The following is a 24,368-nucleotide window of genomic DNA, read 5'->3' as shown; positions in this document are numbered from 1 at the left end:
GGGTATATCCTAGGCATATTTGAAGTATATCTGAGGCATATTTGGGGTATATCCTAGGCATGTTTGGGGGTTACATCTGGGGTATATCCTAGTTATCTTGTGAAAGTAAAACAAGAATGATGAAATCAATGAAACTTAATAATAATAATTTGTCCTTATTCAACACATACATACATTATCTTGCAACATGACATAGTTACCATAGAGACTAAGGCACTGAATGAATGCCAAACAAAATTGATATTTCCAAACTTTGAATTGTTCAGCAATTTTGAAACAGAGCATAGCAAGATGCTTGCCATCCTAAGCCGATCACAAGTTCCACTTTGAAGTCACGTGAGATATTTGTACATGTAGCGGTTGGGGTTGTGGTCAAACAACATCCAAGCGCCGAGGACTTAATGTCTCCTTCTCCACCAATCACATCCCATTCTATCTCCAGACAAATTTGCTTTACTGATCACGATGCAATATTGGTCTGCCAGGCTATCCCCCTCACATCATATAATTCAAAGAACATACTTCCTCCTTTCGTAAGTCAAATACGCAACAGACGCGGAAGAACTTCGAAAATCTTGTCCATTCGTTTGTAAATATTATCGTCTGAGGTTTTTCCGACTTGTCAGATGAGAAAACTTTTTAATGTCTGTATCTGTTCCTCCATATTTCTAAAAATTGTCACAAAAATTTGGAAACACGATTTGTTATTAGCAGTAGATATGAGGCACAAACACTCACGAAGACCCCACTTCCTAACATACATATAACCAGCTCCATGTCCTGCTTCTGGAGCCGAGGGCTTGGATAACCAAATATGCACAGAAACAGTCAAATTGTTATTAACGTGAATAACTTTTCAAAGTTGCAATTTGCTGAACTACATAGAGTTATTAGTCACATTGTAGACTTGACAACATTTTTTCTCACTTAAATGTTTCATTCTTGTTTCATCTACTGAATATACTCTAGAATTTATCAAGTCAGAAACCAGTTTTAAACTAAATGTTAATAAATACTATAGTGAATAGTTTTCCTGCTACACCTGTTCAAGTAACATGGCTGAGGACACTAAACATGGGCAAAGTATCCTTTCAGGTCCTGATATCAGTTTTATCTTGGTCAAGCAGGATTGGCAACAAACTCTGAGGACGAGTGAAATAAAGTTCTGGGCTAGTCACAAAAAAACACAAATCTCTAAGGTAACATTCCTATTTCACTTGTGCATTAACCTAAAAGAACAAATATGCAGGATTTGGATGTCCTGAACTTATTAGATTACTACAGTAACTAAAGACATACCACGAAGGTAGAGAGTCTTGGGTCATCGTGTCTCTGCTAAGTAACTTGATAAGAGTGGTTTGCATGTGTTAGCTGACACAAAAGACAAGACCTTGAAAGACATGACATGCATTAAGCTGTTGTCAGACGAGAAGCGCGACTGCTTTCACAACATGTGGTAGTAACAACTACCCTGTGCTGAGGAATGAGACACACAGGTTTGCTTTATGCGTAATGAAGTCTTGTATCAATGCAACAACATAACGTACAAAGGACAGGCTTCTGGGGAATGAAAAAGCATAATAGAAATGCTATTTGTGAAAGTTCAGTTTAATATAGGTCCTTTATATCAATCAGCAGTGGGAAAGTATATCTTAGCGCTAAGGTAATGGTAACTCCCATACTTTAGAATAGGCTTATGATAGTCCTGGCTCTGTGATCACTTGTGACCTGGGCCCTGGTCACTGAGTTTTTACACTGAAACTTGCATTAGGTGTTAATATTTACATTAAGAAGACAAATTATGACAAAATGAATTTCAAAATAACTCTGAAGTTTGATGTCATTAACATTTCTGCATAATCAAGTCATCATTGCCTTCATCTTCACCAGCAGCTATCTTTTAATGCTTCTCCAAATTGGACAATGCTTGGGGCGTTTCAGAACTGAAACTTCTAAACAAACCTGCTACCACTAATGGTATGCCTGTTGCCATGAAATAATTGCTAATTGCTGATGAAAACATTTCTGCTTGACATGAATACAAGAACTAGGACTGGTTGGAAAAGTCAATCAAAATGTTAATTGATCAACAAAGGTACAAGGTTTGGGTGTGGAATGTCAGAAATAATCAGTCACACATGACTAAAATTATTCAAGGTTCGGCCATTATGAAGGAGAAGACAACTACCACTGAATCACGAACATGAAGGGCACCCTGATCCTGGATATAGAGAACAAGATTGCAGACAGTAAGGCTAACCGGGGACATGCGTGACAAGTGGCGGTAAGTGAGTGAACTGGATTTAACACTGCTTTCAGCAAACAGTAATCCAGTTATTTTACAGTGTGTCAGCTTCATATGGGCAGAAAGCCCGAAGTGATGCAGGTCTCAGACATTTACCACTTAGTGAAACCCAGGGTGGGACAGACCTAGAAACATAAATGGGGCAAACCAGGATTTGAATCTATGATCATGTTTCTTGTATGCACAGTGAATTGTGGCGCCTTAGACGACTGGACCACCCATGTCTCTACCTTGATTAGTGCCTTGTGAGTCAGTGAAGAGCCCTGGCTCTGGCTGGTGGATCAGTCCAAAGGAATTGATGACAAGATCTACCTTTATAAGTGCCTAAAAATACTGCCTTGTGGGTCAGTGAAGAGGCATGACTGGTGGATCGGTCCAAAGGAATTGATGACAAGATCTACCTTGATAAGTGCCTAAAAATACTGCCTTGTTGGTCAGTGAAGAGGCATGACTGGTGGATCGGTCCAAAGGAATTGATGACAAGATCTACCTTGATAAGTGCCTAAAAATACTGCCTTGTGGGTCAGTGAAGAGGCATGACTGGTGGATCGGTCCAAAGGAATTGATGACAAGATCTACCTTGATAAGTGCCTAAAAATACTGCCTTGTGGGTCAGTGAAGAGGCATGACTGGTGGATCAGTCCAAAGGAATTGATGACAAGATCTACCTTGATAAGTGCCTAAAAATACTGCCTTGTTGGTCAGTGAAGAGGCATGACTGGTGGATCGGTCCAAAGGAATTGATGACAAGATCTACCTTGATAAGTGCCTAACAATACTGCCTTGTGGGTCAAGATCAACTTCAATATTACAAACTATCAATACCCACTGTTCATCAGATACATATCCAGCTCCTATAGTCAACTGAAAGAGCATGTCCAAATGGGCAGAAAGAGTAGCCTGGTGCCCTCACAGAAAGTGGTGTGAGAAAGAGAGGGAGCAGGGTTTGCACCACCACGTCAGGGACCACAAGAAATGGGCTTCACACACTCTTGTGGGGAATCAAACCAGGCCCATTGGCAAGACGAGCGGAAGCTTTGACCATAAAATGTGTTACTCACCAACTGTTGAATAGCGACCTCAACCAGCTCCCTGAATGTGATCTTGGAGGTCTTGTGTGTTTCCCATAAGTGTTTCACCAGCTTCACGATGACCTCGGTGTCAGTCTCCGACTCAAACTTCATGCCCTTGTGTTCCTGAAACAATGAGTGAGTGAGTGACTGAGTTAATATTTACAATGAGTGTGAGTGAGTGAGTGAGTGAGTGAGTGAGTGAGTGAGTGAGTGAGTATGGTTATACACCGTTTTTAGCAATATTCCAGCAATATGAAATGGGCTTCACACATTTTACCCATGTGTGGGATCGAACCTAGGTCCTCGGTGTGACGAACAACCGCTTCAACCAGAGTTAATATTCAAGGCCAGTGTCAGTTACGTGATTTGGGAGTATGCATTGAAATTTAGTGTTTCGTTCCGCAGAATGAATTAACTAAAGGAATTGCAAAATTCTTAACAGAGGCATAACAATACATTGTATGGTTACACACAAATCAGCATCCTCCATCTAGTGTATGATAGCTTCATCTTATTACGATAAATACCGGGCACAAGTTTCTCAAGCTTGGTGTGGGAACTGACACCTGACCATCTCCTTCTCTGGGTCTTTCCACAGCACTTCCCTTGCACATATGTGTTATTCAAATTGGAGTAAAAGTGCTGTGGTTGAATTGAGGGCTGGGACGAGTCAAAATTTACTACACGGGTACCCGACCCCCTATTACCCGACCCCACCCAGGTTCCTGCTGTAGGTCTCAAGATTTTGAAACAAAATGTCCGATTGTGAATTATTTTGCCGGAGCCCAAGTAAAATCTATTTAGATACATGTATAAAACGATGTAATCATGCATAAACTGAATCTTCGTCTTTTCTCAAACTTAAAAAAGTCAAAAGGAATGTGTGCATAGTCAGAAACACAACTTGTTGCACACAGATGGATTTTTTGTTATTATCATAATGATATACCACGTGACTAACCACGGGTCTGTTTACCTTAGTCCTGATGGTACAGAGTCCTACTCGGGACCCACCCAACCCGAATTACCCGTATCAGCCTTAGTTGAATGGCAGTGAATGGCTTCAGGTACTATAATAACAGAATGGGTTGTTGTTGTTGTTGTTTGTTGTTTAACGCCACACTCAGTCCATCTATATGACAGCGATCTGTAAATAATCGGGTCTGGACCAGACAATCCAGTAATTGACATCATGAGCATAGATCCATGCAATTGGGATACGATGACATGCATCAACCAAGTCAGCGAGCCTGACCACCCGATCCCCTTAGCCTCTTACAACAAGTATAGTCGCCTTTTATGGCAAGCATGGGTTGCTGAAGACCTATTGCAACCCAGATACCATGGATACTCCAAGGTTGTGACAGGGACACAATGTGGCAACACATCTTCAACATTCACACATTTGTGTACAATGACCCAATATATTCGGAACAGAATAAGTTCAAAGGGAGAAGCCGGTCTCTTCCTGTTTGACTGGAAGGTTGTGTCAACATGATTTAGGTAAATCATTCAACTTCTCAGCTGTATACAGTGTACAAGTATCAGCATGCAGTAAGTTAAATTAGTTTCAACCTTCAGGACATGGTAAACATTAAACTGACATTCATTTCTCACCATATAACTCACTAAATGTTAATCTATTACATTGTAAGATGTTTGACAGTTTTGATCTTATATATCAAATTCTTTCAACTGGTCCGAACCAAATCTTCAAAGTGTGGAGGATTACCTCATGCGTGTTCAGGGAATATTGTATGTACCTATCACTTAAAACCTTTACACCAATTTAATGGGACTAACTTAAAGACTTGACATGTAGGCTTTAAAGAACATGTCAAGTCAATAAAACAAAAGTGACACAACGATTTTAACAGTAAGCACTGATTGCCTTGTGGTTAGATGTGGTCTGTCTACAGAAATCTTAACATAAAACATATATCAAAAGATTTCTATAGACACACCACATCTAACCACAAGGCAACCAGTGCTTATGGTTAAAATTGTTTTGTCACTTTGGTTTAATTTCATACAGAATGATTGACAGGTTTTCCAACTGAAGTGGCAAAATAACTGTTGACTTTTTTAAATGAGATTGACGTGAGGTACTCTCATTAAAAGGCCATTTGTGTGTCCTGAGTTGAGAGAGTCGTGGCAAATTAGGGGATGTAGGGATGTGAAATGCCTGCTTGTCTCTGAATATTTTTAAATCATAAGGTCAACCAGAACGTGTATAAACAGCACACACAATTGTATTTCTTCTACTGAAACATGTTAAACCACAACATTCCCAGACTCTCCCTTCCCATGTTTGGGACCAGTCCTTTGTTCCATGAGCACACAACATGAAAGTTCAGATGGAGATTCCAAAACATAAGTTTTTTAAAAAAGGGTAATGTTTAAAATGGACTTGCAAAAACGATAATACATGTGAATTTTTATTTTGAGCCAGCTATTCTGGACTTGGCTCTTAGCATCATTTTTCAACAGATTTTAGTGTTATATGCTCTATCATTGTCTGAATTTACTAAACCGAACAGTGAGTGAGTGAGTGAGTTGGGTTTAACGCTGCTTTTAACAGTATTCCAGTTATATCGCGGCGTGTCAGCTTAATGTGGGAGGAAAGCCTGAAGTGAAGCAGGTCTCAGACGTTTACCACTTTGGTGAAATCCAAGAGCTAGGGTATGGTGCTGACAAACCTAGAATTATAATCGGGGCGAACTGGGATTCGAACCCACAACCATAGGTTTCTGGCGTGTCCAAGGGATGCAACTCTGCACAGCGAATTGCGGCGCCTTAGACGACTGGGCCACCCGTGCCCCCTACTAGACCGAACAGAATTTTACTAGACTTGGTCTCCGGACTAGTGGCTTAAGTATAGTGTATATATGCAGTGAATGAGTGTAAACAGAAACTCATGCCATTGGGCCTTGATTGGGGTACAGTTATATATAGCATCAGCCTGCTTTAAGGACTTGTTTCTATTAAAAATATCTCATGTAACAGGAACTGAACATACATAACAACTGCAAGAGTTTTACTACCTCTAGGAGCTGCTATGAGTGGTTGGTAGCCATAAATCATCTATCATACACCACACATGCCAAGGCCTAACGACACTACTTGGACTATGGACCAACAGTAAACCTTGTATTATCTTTCACAAAACATTCAGCCTAATGAAAATATTGACAAATAATGTGTCTTCATTAAGAAAAACAATTATGACCCTCATCATATATTCATTAAACATATAGCAGCCCCATGATCCATTGTTCTCATTACCATCATAAGCTTAAACTCATATTATTTTAATTTCATGAAAATGATTGTCCATGCTGTCAGAATGAATGTTATAACTGTGAACCTAACCTGAATTTGGACCACAATATCTATATCTATCAACACAGTTATGTAACACTAAAAAAGGTTAAAAAAAAAAAAAAAAAAAAAAAAAAAAAAAGTTAAGTAGGGCTCACTCAAAAATTGAGGACGTAAATTTCAGTACTGTAACAAGAATACACCCTACTCAACAATAAGAACGAAAAACATGCACTGTATCACATCTCGTCTTCTGTGATATATATTACAGGAGAAAAGCTACAACAAAAGTATGACACTTGTCAACAGAGACAAGCCTGGACTTGCAAACCAGCCTGTCCTTACTGTCACACACACAACCAAATCCCGAGATCAAAATCTCAGCGAAACTATCACACTGCCAAGAAGGCTGACATGCAGACTGAGCCATTGTGAAGTCAAGCCATGGTCTCTTCCTGCTCGAGTTAGCTTTAGTTTATACTACTTATATCACATTACCATTATATTGTGTTGGGGCCTTGCCAAGGTAAACAATTGTTCGCCAAAAGTCATTTGTGTACAATGACCTAATATATTCGGAACAGAATAAGTTCAAAGGGAGAAGCCGGTCTTCTTCCTGTTCGACTGGAAGGTTGTGTCAACAGGATTTGGGTAAATCATGAAAAGCATCAATTTCAGATAATTTGTGACCATTTCTCATTATACATGTACAGAATGTTAAAGCGTGTGAAAATATGTAACTTACCAAGAAGGACTTGATATCTTTGTAATTTGTGATGATCCCATTATGTACAATCACAAACTCTGAAAAACACAAACACAAAATGTGAGACATACAAAGTCGTATTGCGGCAAGGGTAACATTTTAGAGGGCAAGCTATTATTTATTTTGTTTGTTATTTAACGCCACACTCAACAGTATTCCAGCCACATGACAGCAGTCAGTAAATAATCGAGTTGGAACCAGACAATCAAGTGATTGGCGTCATGAGCATCAATCCACACAATTGGGGTACGATGACATGCATCAACCAAGTCAGTGGGCCTGACCACCCAATCCCGTTAGTCGCCTCTTACGACCAGCATCGTTGCCTTTACGGAAAGCATGGGTTGTTGAAGACCTATTCTACCCCTGTTATCGAGTACTCCAACTTGGGCCAATAGTAATTCACCTAGCTGTCATGTTATGCAACGATCATGATCATACAACCATCGTATTGTGAATTCATGTTTTGAGTGAGTATGGTTTTAAGCCTCTTCCTGCAATTTTTAAGCAATATCACAGGGGTACACCAGGAATGGGTTCACACATTGTACCAAGTTGGGATTCAAACTCAACATTCATGTGCAGTGATCAAACACTATAACCACTGCCTCGTGAAGTCTGTACAAAAACAACACGTTTAACCATCATAAAAGAAGAAAATAGATTATATTTTTTTTGCTTTACATTTTGCTGTCATCCTAAATAGATCAGAATTACATTTATCTTACACTCAGCTGTCAACAACATGTTATTTAGTTGTCAAACATTAAGCATGAAAGTCGGCAGATGTTGTCACAACACTCATGTTAAGAGCTGAAGATGTAAGGGGTCACTACATTTACCGTATTCGATGTAATAAGCGTCCCGCTCTAATAAGCGCCCACGGCGGTATTTGCTAATATATTGGCTAGTGAACAATCCTAATTAGCACCCCTTCCGATTGATCAATGTTCACAAGACTTATTTATTTGCGCACAATACGCACTCGTGTGTTATATGTACCCTTAATTATGGGCAATTAAATTCTAGAAAAATATATCTGTCGTACTTAAACATTTCAGGCTGTCAGCATAAACCACAAAATTTATCTTTCAACTCTTGTTTTTTTTCACGAAGAGCCCCGTATTTTTAATTTTGAGTGCGCCCTTGGCGCTTATTATGTCGAATACAGTAAATACAATAGTAGCACACGTAACCTAAACTGATAACGCCAGGTTTTACAAACAGGCAGGAGAACTATCCGAAAGTTTGTTTGTTTGTTGTTTAACACCACACTCTGCAATATTTCAGCTTTATGACGGCGGTCTGTAAATAATCGAGTCTTGACCAGACAATCCAGTGTTTGACATCATGAGCATCAATCAACACAATTGGGGTACGATGACATGCATCAACCAAGTCAGTGAGCCTGACCACCCTATCCCATTAGTCGTCTCTAACGACAAGTATAGTCACCTGTAACGGCAAGCATGGGTTGCTGAAGACCTATTCTACCAGGAAACTGTAGGATAAATAAATCATAAAAGGATGCCTTTCTGCACCCTTTTCCCACAAATCACGTTCAGTTACATTGACTTGTATTGATCTTATACAAAAGACAAAATCGTGCAAACTTAGAAAGGCTTTCATGTCAAGGTGTACCTAGGGCATGGACTCGTCAGTGTTGTATGACGACCTGGAGAAATGTGATACTACTGCAGGTGGTAGATGAGTCTCAGTCAAATACCTGTTTACTGAATATATAAGACACTGTACACAGGTATGCAGGCTCCAGGCTTAACACAGCAATACCATAAACAAACAATACCGTCAACTTCTTCTAGGACACATGCAATTGTCCACGTCTTAAGTTTGTCCTAGATAAAGATGTGTACTTTTGTAATACTTGTGTACTCCCCAGATGTAGATATGTTTCCTTGAGAGAGAGTTTCATGGTGAATGACTGAGGCGTGCATAGATAGACACGCCCACTAGTCCATGAGTCAAAGACGATTGAAAGTTTGAACTATTTGCTAACAGAAGACCCAAACCAGAGGAGCTGCACATGAGGTATGGTTTTGTTGGATGTGACCATTAGTGTTTCAGAACTATCTCCACCTTGTGTGTGACTCATCTGTTAGCAAAATCCCAGCAGTATGACAACAGTGGACATGTACTGTGGGGAATCAAACATGGATCTTAGGTGTGACAAGGGAACCCTTACCCACAGTGCCACCTGATATACAGAGTCCAAGGTCATAGACATCTATTGACTGACTGAGTATGGTTTTACGCCGCTTTTAGCAATATCCCAGCAATATCACGGCGGGGGACACCAGAAATGGGCTTCACACATTGTACCCATGTCGGGAATCGAACCCGGGTCTTTGGCGTGACGAGCGAACGCTTCAACCACTAGGCTATCCGACCGCCCCTCTATTGGCTGGAACAAGTAAACCGGTGACCAACAGTGTCAGCATGTACCAGTGTCAATGGCTTTGAATTCTGCCTCCTTTAATGTTCATGGATACTCTGTAATACCCCATGGTAGTCAGTGATAATAAACTAAATAATACACTAAAATACACCTTTCACCAGTATTTTAAGAGATCACGTCTCATTTAGCATGTTCTTTATGTTACTCTAGCCATGATTTCAGAATGTCTTTCAGGACCTTCCCAAAGACATATTCAATGACATATTTTGTACAAGCTGAATCAACTTCAGACATGCTGACAATTGACAGTGTACTTGTCAGAGGGCAATGAACATTTTCCCACCCTGAGGCTATAGAAGTTATTGCCAGCAATAAATCCAAATATATACAAGCACAAGGAAACTAGCATTCATATGTAGGTTAGGAATAAAATCACTACAACAGCAAGAGGCCTATGCTGCTATAAATGTATTATGTATATTCTTTCTTTCTTTTCTTTTTTCGGGACAATGAGGAGGAGAAAATATTTTTCTTCTTGTTACAAATAAAGAGGATTACAACTGAAAATTGAGTGGAATGCAATCAATTGTGTATAATGAGGTGAAGCAGAAGACTTTAGGATTACAAACATATTTATTGTGGTCTTTGTGAATGCGTTGTCTCATAGCATTGTCAGCAATATTCCAACTATATCACAGTGCCAGTCAGCAATACTCCAATAGTCCAAGCCACTAGGGTCCTCTAAACATTTCCCTTTCAAGTTGTCGAGGAAATGCAGCAAGTCAATAAACCGATCAATGATGAAAATGTGTTATGCATTCAAAAAGTTGGACCTTCACACCTGTTGCAAAAGGTAATAAAAACTGCAAGGGGAGATAATCAGTACCATACCTTTGAGTGAGTGAGTGAGTTTGGTTTTACGCCGCTTTTAGCAATATTCCAGCAATATCACGGCGGGGGACACCAGAAATAGGCTTCACACATTGTACCCATGTCGGGAATCAAACCCTGGTCTTCGGCGTGACGAGCGAACGCTTTAACCACTAGGCTACCCGACCGCCCCCATACCTTTGAATGGTAGAACAGAGCTGGGGTCCTGGAGTTCAGGAGGTTTTCTGTTCTAGCATTCTGATTTAGGGACCCAATAAACAACATTTGGGTAATGACAAGAACGTTAATGCTTAACTTTGAACACTCATTTCTCTGAAGCATTGCCAGATTTTTCTATCAAAAATGTTAACTCACCATTGTCAGGATCTGACCTCTGTGGGTGGCTGTTGCGGGTGCTGGGTTCTCCGTGAGTGGCCCAACGTGTGTGTGCAATGCCGACATGGACATTGTAGGGCTTTTCGAAGTTCACGTCCTGTGCAGCTGAAACACGGGAGACATATATATATCTTTGGTGTCTTCACAACGGACGGAAACAACAGCTGGCTACTTGGTAGCCGATCAATAGAATATCAGGGAAACAAACTGATCGGGATTGTACTGACTATTTAAGATGTGAAGCCATTGGAAATGTTCACAGAGAGAGTGACTATCTGATAATACAGTAATATATGTATATTCCATGTCAACATGTTCATACCATGATCTGAAATTTTCAACATCTTTTTACTTAGTACCAAGAGCAGATCTCTGACCTTGGGATTTGCAATATGGAACCCTGGGATATTCTACACAAAACCCCTGGGATTGTTTTTCATAGGATCCTTTGATGGGAATGGAATAAACCTTGAGTTGCAACCCTGGGATATTCTACATGGGACTCCGTGGATCTCGACATGCAACCCTGGTATATTCTACATGAACTTCGCGAATCTCGACATGCAACCCTGGTATATTCTACATGGGACTCCACGGATCTCGACATGCAACCCTGGGATATTCTACATGGGACGCAGTGGATCTCGACATGGAACCCTGGGATATTCTACATGGACTTCGCAGATCTTGACATGCAACCCTGGTATATTCTACATGGGACTCAGTGGATCTCGACATGGAACCCTGGGATATTCTACATGGGACTCAGCTGATCTGGACATGCAACCCTGGGATATTCTACATGGGACTCAGTGGATCTCGACATGGAACCCTTGGATATTCTACATGGACTTCGCGGATCTCGACATGCAACCCTGGTATATTCTACATGCTACCCTGGGATATTCTACATGGGACTCAGTGGATCTCGACATGGAACCCTGGGATATTCTACATGGACTCAGTGGATCTCGACATGGAACCCTGGGATATTCTACATGGGACTCAGTGGATCTCGACATGCAAACCTGGAATATTCTACATGGGACTCAGCGGATCTCGACATGGAACCCTGGGATATTCTACATGGACTCAGTGGATCTCGACATGGAACCCTGGGATATTGTACATGGGACTCAGTGGATCTCGACATGCAAACCTGAAATATTCTACATGGGACTCAGCGGATCTCGACATGGAACCCTGGGATATTCTACATGGGACTCAGCGGATCTCGACATGGAACCCTGGGATACTCTACATGGGACTCAGCGGATCTCGACATGGAACCCTGGGATACTCTACATGGGACTCAGCGGATCTCGACATGGAACCCTGGGATACTCTACATGGGACTCAGTGGATCTCGACATGGAACCCTGGGATACTCTACATGGGACTCAGCGGATCTCGACATGGAACCCTGGGATATTCTACATGGGACTAAGCGGATCTCGACATGGAACCCTGGGATACTCTACATGGGACTCAGCGGATCTCGACATGGAACCCTGGGATACTCTACATGGGACTCAATGGATCTCGACATGGAACCCTGGGATACTCTACATGGGACTCAGTGGATCTCGACATGGAACCCTGGGATACTCTACATGGGACTCAGTGGATCTCGACATGGAACCCTGGGATACTCTACATGGGACTCAGTGGATCTCGACATGGAACCCTGGGATACTCTACATGGGACTCAGTGGATCTCGACATGGAACCCTGGGATACTCTATGTGGGACTCCGCGGATCTCGACATGGAACCCTGGGATATTCTACATGGGACTCAGCGGATCTCGACATGGAACCCTGGGATACTCTACATGGGACTCAGTGGATCTCGACATGGAACCCTGGGATACTCTACATGGGACTCAGTGGATCTCGACATGGAACCCTGGGATACTCTACATGGGACTCAGTGGATCTCGACATGGAACCCTGGGATACTCTACATGGGCTCCGTGGATCTCGACATGGAACCCTGGGATACTCTACATGGGACTCCGTGGATCTCGACATGGAACCCTGGGATACTCTACATGGACTCCTCGGATCTCGACATGGAACCCTGGGATACTCTACATGGGGCTCAGCGGATCTCGACATGGAACCCTGGGATATTCTACATGGACTCCTCGGATCTCGACATGGAACCCTGGGATACTCTACATGGGACTCCGCGGATCTCGACATGGAACCCTGGGATACTCTATGTGCAATGAATGTCATGAAATACTTACTTCGTACTGCCTCTTCCAGCATGTTGACCTTGCCAATCTGTCTGATGACCTTGATGAAACATTCTTTGCTATCAACATTGCTGCCCTCAAATGCAACACCTAGAAACACAAACAGCTGTTAGAACTAGATATAATGGGGATACAGACAAGCTACTCATTCATCCTAAGTGTAACATGACATAGATGTCCCTTCTTAGGGTCTTTCAAATTCTAAACTGTCAAATGTCATTTTATTTGTTATTTAATGTCAGTCTCGGTTTCATTTACGCCCTTGGTCAATTCCCCCTCCATATATAGGTTGTGTCAGTTTGACACAGGAGTCGAAGCACAAGGTGATATATTTGTTTGGTTGTTTGTTGAATTGACGCTGCACTCAGCAATATCCCAGCTATATAAAGGCAGTCTGTAAATAAGGGACTCTGGGCCAGACAATCCAGTGATTGACATCATGAAAATCGATCCACGCAATTGGGATCGATGACATGCATCAACCAAGTCAGCGAGCTTGACCACCCGATCCAGTTAGTCGTCTCTTACGACAAGTAGTCAACTTTTACGGCAAGCATGTGTTGCTGAAGACCTACTCTACCCTTCACAGGTCACATGGTGATATAAGACTTGTGTCACGTCACAATGCCAGATGGTACTTTTCATGATACAAGGGCCCTCTGATACATCTGATGATACAACACATATTGTGATGTAACAGCTGCTGAATATTACAGCAAACAATTGTAAAACTGTGCCACGGTGGACATTGAGGCCTTTGACAAAAAATTCCTGGGCCAGGTAAACCAGTCAGGTGACACATTCTGTACACTAGTTGTTAAGTGTTATATCTGTTCACTAGTTGTTATATCATATTTGTTCACTAGTAGTTATATATTATATCTGTTCACTAGCTGTTATATATTATATTTGTGCACTAGTTGTTAAATGTTATTTCTGTTCACTAGTTGTTATATTATATTTGTTCACTAATTGTAATATGTTATATTTGTGCACTAGTTGTTAAATTATATTTGTTCAGTTGTTATATATTATATCTGTTCACTAGTTGTTATATATTATATCTGTTCACTAGTTGTTATATATTATATCTGTTCACTAGTTATACATTATATTTGTTCACTAGTTGTTATATTATATTTGTTCACTAATTGTAATATGTTATATTTGTGCACTAGTTGTTAAATTATATTTGTTCAGGTGTTATATATTATATCTGTTCACTAGTTGTTATATACTATATCTGTTCACTAGTTGTTATATATTATATCTGTTCACTAGTTGTTATATATTATATCTGTTCACCAGTTGTTATATATTATATCTGTTCACTAGTTGTTATATATTATATCTGTTCACTAGTTGTCATAGATGTGTTCACTAGTTATACATTATATTTGTTCACTAGTTGTTATATTATATTTGTGCACTCGTTATACACTAGCTATCGGTAAATTATATTTGTACACTAGTTGTTTGTATATTATAGCTAGTTATATATCATATTTGTGCACTTGCTATATGTTGTATCTGTTAACTAGTTGTTACATTATATTTGTGTACTGAAATACCTAAAGAGGGAATATTAAAAATTAGTAAAGAAGTGTATCACAGTCTCGGCATCTCGTCAAACATGTTTTTGTTTGCAAAATTTAACTAAAGGCTTCTATTTCTAAAGTACACAGGTAATAAAATTCACATCTTTCTGTTGACAAAACAGGAAAATCTCTTGCTCCATAGCTCACTGTCGCCACACTTCACAGCACAAGGCATTTAACTGTTCCTAAGCTGACACCTCATCAGTGACAGAGTGACTTTATGATGCTTGCAATAGTGCTACTGTAGCAGCTTAACATTTAACCATCAAGTAACCCAATATACATGGAAATAATAGGGCCTTTTGTTTCCCTAATATCTGTCCGTATCGCTCAGGGTCATACACAACTTTAAATAAGCACTGTTACCTGATGATGAGCATTATAGTCATTGTGAGTGACAGTCTTGCCTAAGTACCTTTCATACAATAATAATACAGATCCATATTTATAGTGCACTGTTCCACCACTACTACTACTATTACTACTCAGCGTATGGATGACTCTTATAGTACATTTACATTGCTTAGTAGTTGTTTAACGCAGCACTCAGTAATATTCAAGCTATGGTCTGTAAATAATCAAGTCTGACTGATCGATATGTGACTGACAGAAACATTGGGGACATTAAATCAGTAGTATCAAGTAAGTATTAATTAATTTTAGCAAGTGTATCATCCTGTAGCGATACACAAAATAAGTTAAACGTATTGTGTATCATATCATCACATGAAAATAACCCTCAATTTCAGAACAATATGGGCTCCAAAAAACCACTGTAGAACCATTTTTCTGAGCCCTGAACAATGATTTTCATGGATAATTTATCCGTTGGCCCATGAATATTGATAAAAATATTACAGAAATCTTAAAAAATTAATCAAAGCAAATTAACTCAAGTCACAATCCTTCATGACATGTAAATCACTACGTGTTCTCTTTCATCTTCACCAAGCACTGCCATGAGCTGTTTCACAGTACGAACATAGTTAAGAATATATATCGAGTACAATTTAAGAAATCATTTGCCTTCCAGTGCTGCCTAAAACATACATGCCTTACAAGCTGTGCATTGATGATCAATATGACACCTGAATCGTAAACAGAGTTCTCTCCTGCATAAATCTACATTTCATTGTAAAATGTGCCTCCAGACATGGTAGAACAAAATCTGTCAAAGTAATATTTTACTATAATCAGTAGGGCTTTGTATTTGCAAACAAATTGTATTGCGATATATTGCAAAACAGGTATCTGTATTATCATATTATATGATTGTTATGATATATTGGGTGTAAAAGTATTTGACAATGATTGACACTGATTGTACATGCAAATCCTGTTTCGAGCATAGTTAAGTAAATATTACTCAAAATGGTCAGTCGACGCCATTTTGTAGTCATGGATACAGCAGAGATAACAAGGCAAGAGAAAAATAGTTCTGCGTTTTCGCAATTCATTTCAAAGGGAAACATCATTTGTGAATGAATTTCTGTGTAGAGTGCAGGTTTAACAATACAATAAATTCAAAACTTGTTATATATAAATTTTCACCCAAAATATTTGAACACAGAAAAATAGTGCATTCCATATCGTTCGAAAAGCATATTGCAGTACCATGAAGTCTCATTAATCAGGTTGAATGAGTGAATATTTTTCATCACTTCTAGAAAAAATACAAGGGGAGTCCAATCAATATCAATTCACAGATTAACAACAGTCTAAGTCAAGTTAACACTTTTGAAATAAAATACTTGGAAGATTATTTATCACTGTCTATCTACCGGGTTAACATTTCATAATTTCCACCATGACTGACTGGGTGAGCAAGTGACATGGAGTTTGACAATGCCCTGAGTTTCACTTCAGACATCTTGTCATCTTGACGTGGGAGGACAGCACAGCAAGACTGATGCAGGCCGTAGACATACTTTCTTGAAACTCACGACTATGCAGGTACTTTGATAATTTAAGTGGGAGACAGCCTGGTGCAACTTTTGCATATTCTATCCCTGTGTTATGGGTTTTAGGACACTTAAGAAACATTCGTAGTTTTCTCTCTTATCACATGAACAACTGTAAAACATCTCATTCACATATAACTTTCTCAATTCACAAGACAACTTTCTCTTTAAAACAAGCCATCATCTGAGTAGTTACAATATCTGTGTGATGATACACTCACAGTTTTAGCGTGAGTAATCGCAATAAACATACACATATGATGTTCGAAAACCTATGATCCAACAATATTTGAAATATTACAGACAAAACAAGTGAAGACTCAGTTAATAATTTCACATATAACATATTGGAACCAGCTCCCATGGATCTGATTGACACGTAACATCCAGCTATATTACCCATAGGGTTAGAACTAAGGCAGATACCACTTCACGTGCACCAGTGTATTGTGTACAGCATTTTTGATGTTATTTGAACCTTAAGCTGAAGATTTTTGACGTCCATCGACAATTAGGGCAGTGTCCAGCAAGTTGGACTGTGTTCAGGAAAATGACCCTATATTATCACATACTAAGACCATCAACATCACAAAATCGAGGTAAATAGTGGTTCACAATAATGTTAACATTAACCAGGCCTCAAAGTTGCAACTAAAATGGTCGCCAATGCGACCTAAAATTCAATGTGTCTACTGTCTAAAATTCAGAGGAAGCCAAATAACTACCTAGAAAAATATATTGTGACTAAATTCTATTCCTACACATATGTAGACACAAAAATAAATAATAGCTGATTGTGGAAAACATGTCTGCTAATAATAGGCCTGTATTGTTGTTATTATTGTTGGTGTTGATATTATTATTAATTTTATTATTATTATCATCATCATCATCATCATCATCATCATCATCATTATTATTATTATTATTAACAGAGTTTATGTTGAAGACAAATGTAATGTGGAAGTTTCAGACTGATAATGATCAAGGAACACATCGCCTGTGACAATGAAGGAACATATAGAGCTAGGTGGCTTAGCTTCCTTACAATGATGGGCTATTTGTCTCTCTGAGGGTCAATGACCGGACCCCTGTGAATCTGAAGCACTACAATATGGATGAGTAACCATGGTAACCATGATACCTCACCCTCAACACGAAGACAAAGTCAACATGGATTTCAGTTTCTTTAATCTCCCAAAGAAAATTGCCGAAAAATTAAAAAAATGAAATCCATAAACATCCTCTGTCCTAGTTGAAGCTACAGCTTCTAAAATGTCACTTAATAACCATATCTCAAAGATGAAATAACACACTTACTCAGAACATTGAAAGTTCATGGATAAAACTAAATAACCCTTAGGGAGCCTGTTGTCGTCTTAGATCTCTAATACATGCTTCAAACAGTTACAGGGACAAATGTGAAGTCCATCTGCACTTTTGACCATGTCCTCAGAGGAACCCAGATTGTCTGGTAGGGTCCCCCGACTGGTCGTTTCAAAACTGTTTAATGTCACTAGGAAACAAACAAAACGTGGGAAACAGAGGAAAAGTAAACAAGTCACCCACCTGCAGAGTCGTAGCCTCTGTATTCCAGACGTTTTAGGCCGTTGATGAGGATGTCCAGAATCTCACGTCTAGTGCTCGGCACTAAATAGTTCAAATATGCAAAGATACCTGGAATAAAACAAACGTCAGCTTGTTAGAGACAGTTCGGAGTTGCCAACAGTTACTTGCTTTGCTTAAAAATAGTCGTCTTTTTAACTTCAAAACCCACACTTTACCATCAGCTTAATTTCAAAGAAATCTTCACTTCTGAAATCCCCAAATGGAACGTTTTTAACAGTAACATTTAATTCAAATACTTTTTACTTCAGAAAGCCTCATTAACAAGACTAACACAGAAACTATTTACCTAACGGTATGTTCGGGGATTGTATGATCCATATGGGAAATTAAATACACAATTCGTTAGCATATTGCATTTCTGCACATTTCAATATCTTACACTAATCCAATGTAAGCAATACAGAAGCCTAAAGTCAAGCTTGTAATCTAACCAGTCAACATTTTGCAGATGTTCACAAACACTACATCTGTTTTTATTAACAAACTGAGCACCTGCCAATATACAGTCAGATATACAGTACTCAAAGGAAGTTAGGGAACACGTGATTCTTTGATATTACTGTAGTACAAAAGTATACCAGACTATGGCATGAAAGATTAACTATATTTATATGAAAGAATCAGCTGTTCTCCCATTGAGTAGTCTACAAGGCTAAAGGAGGGAATACCAGTGTTGCTGAACAGACTTAATTGATTTTGCATGAAGGAAGTAAAGTATATGATCTTGGACAGATGCAGCTCTTAATCATGATTACCGTTAAGCATGATTACCCTGAAATAGATTACCGTGCCACTGTAAACTTGCACAACAAAACCTAATGTCCTGTCAACTTATTATAATTAATTCTTATACTAGGAATGAGGAAGTTGTCTAGACACCAATCCACAGAAGGTTACCTTCAAGGCAAAAAAATATCTGGCGCAATACCTAGACTACAGTCTGGGCCAAAACTTATTGAGTCTTACAGACTAAACTTTTATGTTGGCATTATTATCCAAATATTTTTGTTGTAATATACAAACTGATATATGAACTAGTATTCGACTGAAATGTTTCTTACAAGTGGCTAAAGTCACAGGCTGTAACCATGGTGAGGTGAGGTGATTTGGGGTTTAATATCGCATCCAAGATTATTGCACATATATGTGTGTGGCTGCTTGTACTGATGCCGATTTATTGTGCAAGCCCACTGAGATACCATTCCACAGTTTAACATGAATACCCCACTCAGACACAGTATACTGACTCTGAGCTGACCAGTTCTTGTTTTAGCCCCTTAATGCTGAGCGCCAGACAGGGTAACAACAAGTATCATCTTTGAACACCTTTTGGTATGACGCGGCCGGGGATCGAACCGCAAACCTACCACTCTCGGGGCAGACGTTCTACCACAAGACCACGGAGGCCGTAATCATGTAACATTGGTAAGGAAGTTATAGCCACAGAAAGAATACATAAACTTTAAGTAGCAGAACATTAGCCTTGATACATTCTAAAGTAAGCTGATCTAGGGTTTGGGGCATTTACGACCTTCATAGGAGGCTGTTTTATGCTACAAAATACTCTAATCTCACGATTCTATGCACGTTCAAAGTCATGTCACTATTTTCCCTGCACTGCAATAGAGTTCACTTAAATTTTGGAAAAATGAGAAATGCAGATTTTTTAAACTGCTGTCCACTCTATACTATATGTTAATTTTGTTAAAGCACTTCACACACACACACCAAGTCAGATATATAGTACTCAAACGGTAGTACTATACTATACCAGACTATGGCATGATAAATGAACGTTATTTATATGAAAGGTGTTCTTTAATACTCTAATCTCAAAGAGCCATGTCCGCCATGTCACTATTTTCCCTGTACTGCAATGTAGTTCAATTAAATCCAATGTCACAAAAATCAGACCTTTCGCTCAAGAACAATACCTGTTTGTGTTTAAATCTCATAGTTTTAAATTTTATCGACTTGTGTTGATATACTTGACACAGAAAAGACACTTGGGTGAGGACATCTATGTGTCATGCCCAAAGGGACATTGTGACTATCTTTCTGCTGTGACACTACGTCTAAAGATAGCTGTAGTCTTAACTTAGTCACCTCTTGCAAACATTTTTTTCTGGATACTGAAACATTATCTGATAATGACATTCCTTAAACTATTGGTGAGGTGAGGTGAAATGGGGTTTAACGTCGCGTCCAAGATTATTGCACTTATATAGCGACGTGCATGCACATGTGTGTGTTTGTGTGGCTGCTTGTACTAGTCCGGACTGATGCCGATTTATAGTGCTAGCTCACTGAGATACCATGCCGCAGTTTAACATGAATACCCCACTCAGACACAGTATACTGACTCCAAGCCAACCAGTACTTGTTTTAGCCCCTTAATGCCGAATGCCAGGCAGGGTAACAACAAGTACCATTTTTTAACTACTGTTGGTATGGCACGGCCGGGGATCCAACCCCGGATCTTCCGCTCTCTGGGCGGACGCTCTACCACTAGACCATGGAATCGGTCTGCAGTTATTACAAACTTGTGTCAGATCATATTCTTTTCAAATCAATCTGCAATTACATTCTTACAACTGGTTCGTTTCAACAGTAAAACTTGTACAACTTATTCAGGATTTTTGTTTGTGTAGGAAATAACCTTTAATTTGAAAGCTGTAACAAATCTATTGTGATCCTTGAGACCACATACGTCCATTTTCTCACTCACTCACTCAAAGTGACAAAGCCTCAGCTATGAAGTTGATCTGTGTAACAATATTTCAATATGAGTTGTCTCTTCATTCTTTCTTATTCTACATGTCTTTGAATTTATGCGTTGAGGGTCCTGCTAGCTCACTGAGATACCATTCCGCAGTTTAACATGAATACCCCACTCAGACACAGTATACTGACTCCGGGCAGACGCTCTACCACTAGACCACGGAGGTGGTCCCTTAAACTATTGGAAAACCAAAGTGAAACAAAAACTTAACGGACAACTGTCTTCACACGTATTATCATAAGATCACAAGTTTATACATTCATTGCAAAACAAAACACAAACCATAGAAATATATAGAGAAGTATGTACATTAAGAGATGTTTCCAATGTGTACCGCTAAATGACAAAACTAATTAGTCAAGTGTTACCACAGAGTGTCTTTATTTTCATCACCATAGGCTGCAAGTGATTTCCAAACTTTACACGCTAATCCTGCAAACTATCTCTTGTGAAACTTGTCTCACAAAGTGAAATTATTGTTACAAAAGGTCTCTTTGGACTGTTTTTCCACTGGTGCGTCATTGCATCCTGGTGCAAGATTATACTGAAAGGCAACCTATGTTCGTAACATAGGCATTGTGTAAAGTACTTATCATTCCTATTGTGTTACAGTCTCGCTTCAGTGTTCTTCCTGGTGTGGCATGGGATCACTAGACATTGCCATGCCCTTGACTGAATACCGTAATTGTTATGCTAACAGGTACATTAGCAGTGGGACAGTGGGGAAGCCAAGCAAGCTCCTCAAAGTGACATCCCGTGTCGTGGAGCTCTCTATACTAGGTAGACACAATTTTATGGATAACAACTTCTTTAATATTCATTAACTGTAAAAAGCGATGTTTCGGGATAGATCCTTTTACTGTTGTCAAGCAAGACTGAATGAGGGACATTGTACAGAATAGGTGAAACAGGATATCCCATATCTTCCACCTACTATATATATTATAGTAGGTCTTAGATGTTTACCACTTCTGAGAAACCCTGAAGCACGGGTATGGTGCTGAAAAACCTAGAAACCTAATTAGGGCAAACTGAGATTCAAACCAAGGAATGCAACAACACACAGCGATTTGCAGCGCCTTATACCACAATATTACCGAGAGTGTAACAAAGATGTCACAAGCTGGGAAGCCAAGAGGAAATGAGAGTGCACCTTAAATGCCAGCCTGTGTCAGTCTCCTATCATGTGTTTTTGTTGTCTTTGTTACTTTGTATCCCATGTATTTTGGACCTAAGTGAGTAAGTATGGTTTTACGCCGCTTTTAGCAATACTCCAGCAATATCATGGCGGGCTTCACACATTGTACCCATGTCGAGAATCGACCTGGGTCTTCTGGGTTGACGAGCGAAAGCTTTAACCCAACTGCCCCTATCCTGGATCTGCCTCTCGGTGCTCAATTGTTTTAGCAGAAGCCCATAATCTCCATTCAAAGTTAACCTGTAAGTGAGTTGTTTGTAACGCCGCTTAGAACAGTATTCAAGCTTAATGTGAGAGGAAAGACCGACGTGATGCAGGTCTGAGATTTTTAGTGAAATCCACAAGCATAGGTATGGTGCTGACAAACCTAGAAACATTATCAGGGCGAACCTGGATTCAAACCTACAATCATGGCATATCCAAGGGAGGCAACTCTGCACAGCAAATTGCAGAGTCTGAATGTGAGTGAGTGAGTATGGTTTTACGTCGCTTTTAGCAATATTCCAGCACTGGGGCCACCAGAAATGGGCTTCACACATGGTACCCATGTGGGGATTGAACCATCTCAGTTTGAACATGTGGGACTTAATAATAGTAGCTACTGTAACCAGAGAATTAACACCAACTTACTTTTGCCAAACTGGCAGAAAGAATGTCCTTTGTTGAGTAGTACAGATAGCTAACATGCAGAAATCAAAGTTATAAATGTATATGATATTTATGACTATTAAGAGTCGGTATAGTCTTGACATGTATTATACTCCATGATACACCTGCTAACCAGACACAATAGACACTAGAGTATATATACATATCCAAGTCGTATTATCTGGTGAGCATGCACAATTAACACAATTAAAAACTATGCATCAAATGTATTTAGATGACACAATGTTTTGAAATATGCAAGTTATGTGCAACTTCTAATGTGACTAACAGCATGTGTCTGGAACATTCTGTATCATGAATCACAAACTTGCTGTTTGTTAAATCTTATATAATTATGTTTTTCATCTTATATTTTTGAATATCTGCGAGTACCAGCACGACTTCGCAGTGTTTTTTGCCTATCACTTCCTGGTTCGGCTTATCTACGGGTCATATCATTTTCTTACGTATTTCAATGGTCAAGTTACTACCTTGGCTTATCTACAGGGTCGGCTTATCTGCTGTCATATACGGTTATCTAAAAATCTCAACAATCACCTACTTACCGTATAGACGCAATAAGCGCCCCGCTCTAATAAGCACCAACAGCGATATTTGCTAGTATATTGGCTAGTGAACAATCCCAATCAGCACCCCTTCCGATTGATCAATGTACACAAGACTTATTGTTTCGTGTATAATACGCACTCGTGTGTTACATCACCCTTAATTATTATGTGCAAATTCTGGAAAAATATATCTGTCGTATGTAAACATTTCAGGCTGTTAGCATAAACCACAATATTTACGATCTTTCAACTCAAAACAATATTCTAATAAGCACCCCCTATTTATAATTTTGAGAGCGCCCTGGGCGCTTATTACATATATTAAAAAAGTATTCCTATTAAGAGCAGACTCATTAATCCAGAACCTCCCTTACTTGACAATTACAACAAGGAACATCTACATACAGTCGTGCCTCGTTTATACGGACACTTGCGTCATTTCACAATTCGTCCGTATAAACGAATTTCCGTATAACTGAAACCAGCTTCTTACTGGAAGAGTTACTTCCCTTCAATTATTCAACTCATGACAGATGACAGAACAAACAGATACATCCACTCAATCTTTATTCAT

General features: G+C 39.4%; 1 protein-coding gene across 6 annotated transcripts in view; it reads right to left on the bottom strand.

Moving 5' to 3' along the window:
- Positions 1 to 24,368, bottom strand: part of LOC139468384 (glutamine--fructose-6-phosphate aminotransferase [isomerizing] 2-like) — a 71,700-nt gene that overhangs the window by 36,262 nt on the left and 11,070 nt on the right. For all 6 annotated transcript variants that reach the window (XM_071250327.1, XM_071250323.1, XM_071250324.1 and 3 more), the window contains exons 2-6: positions 18,538 to 18,645; positions 13,401 to 13,499; positions 11,127 to 11,252; positions 7,445 to 7,503; positions 3,367 to 3,501 (exon numbers count right to left, since the gene is read on the bottom strand). In XM_071250327.1, the coding sequence (XP_071106428.1) occupies positions 3,367 to 3,501; positions 7,445 to 7,503; positions 11,127 to 11,252; positions 13,401 to 13,499; positions 18,538 to 18,645 (527 nt within the window). The remainder of the gene's footprint in view (positions 1 to 3,366; positions 3,502 to 7,444; positions 7,504 to 11,126; positions 11,253 to 13,400; positions 13,500 to 18,537; positions 18,646 to 24,368) is intronic.

Source organism: Haliotis cracherodii, unplaced genomic scaffold (genome assembly GCF_022045235.1).
Source record: "Haliotis cracherodii isolate W230 unplaced genomic scaffold, xgHalCrac1.p SCAF_2, whole genome shotgun sequence".
NCBI classification, from domain to species: Eukaryota; Metazoa; Mollusca; class Gastropoda; order Lepetellida; family Haliotidae; genus Haliotis; species Haliotis cracherodii.
This window is presented reverse-complemented; position numbering and strand designations above follow the sequence as displayed.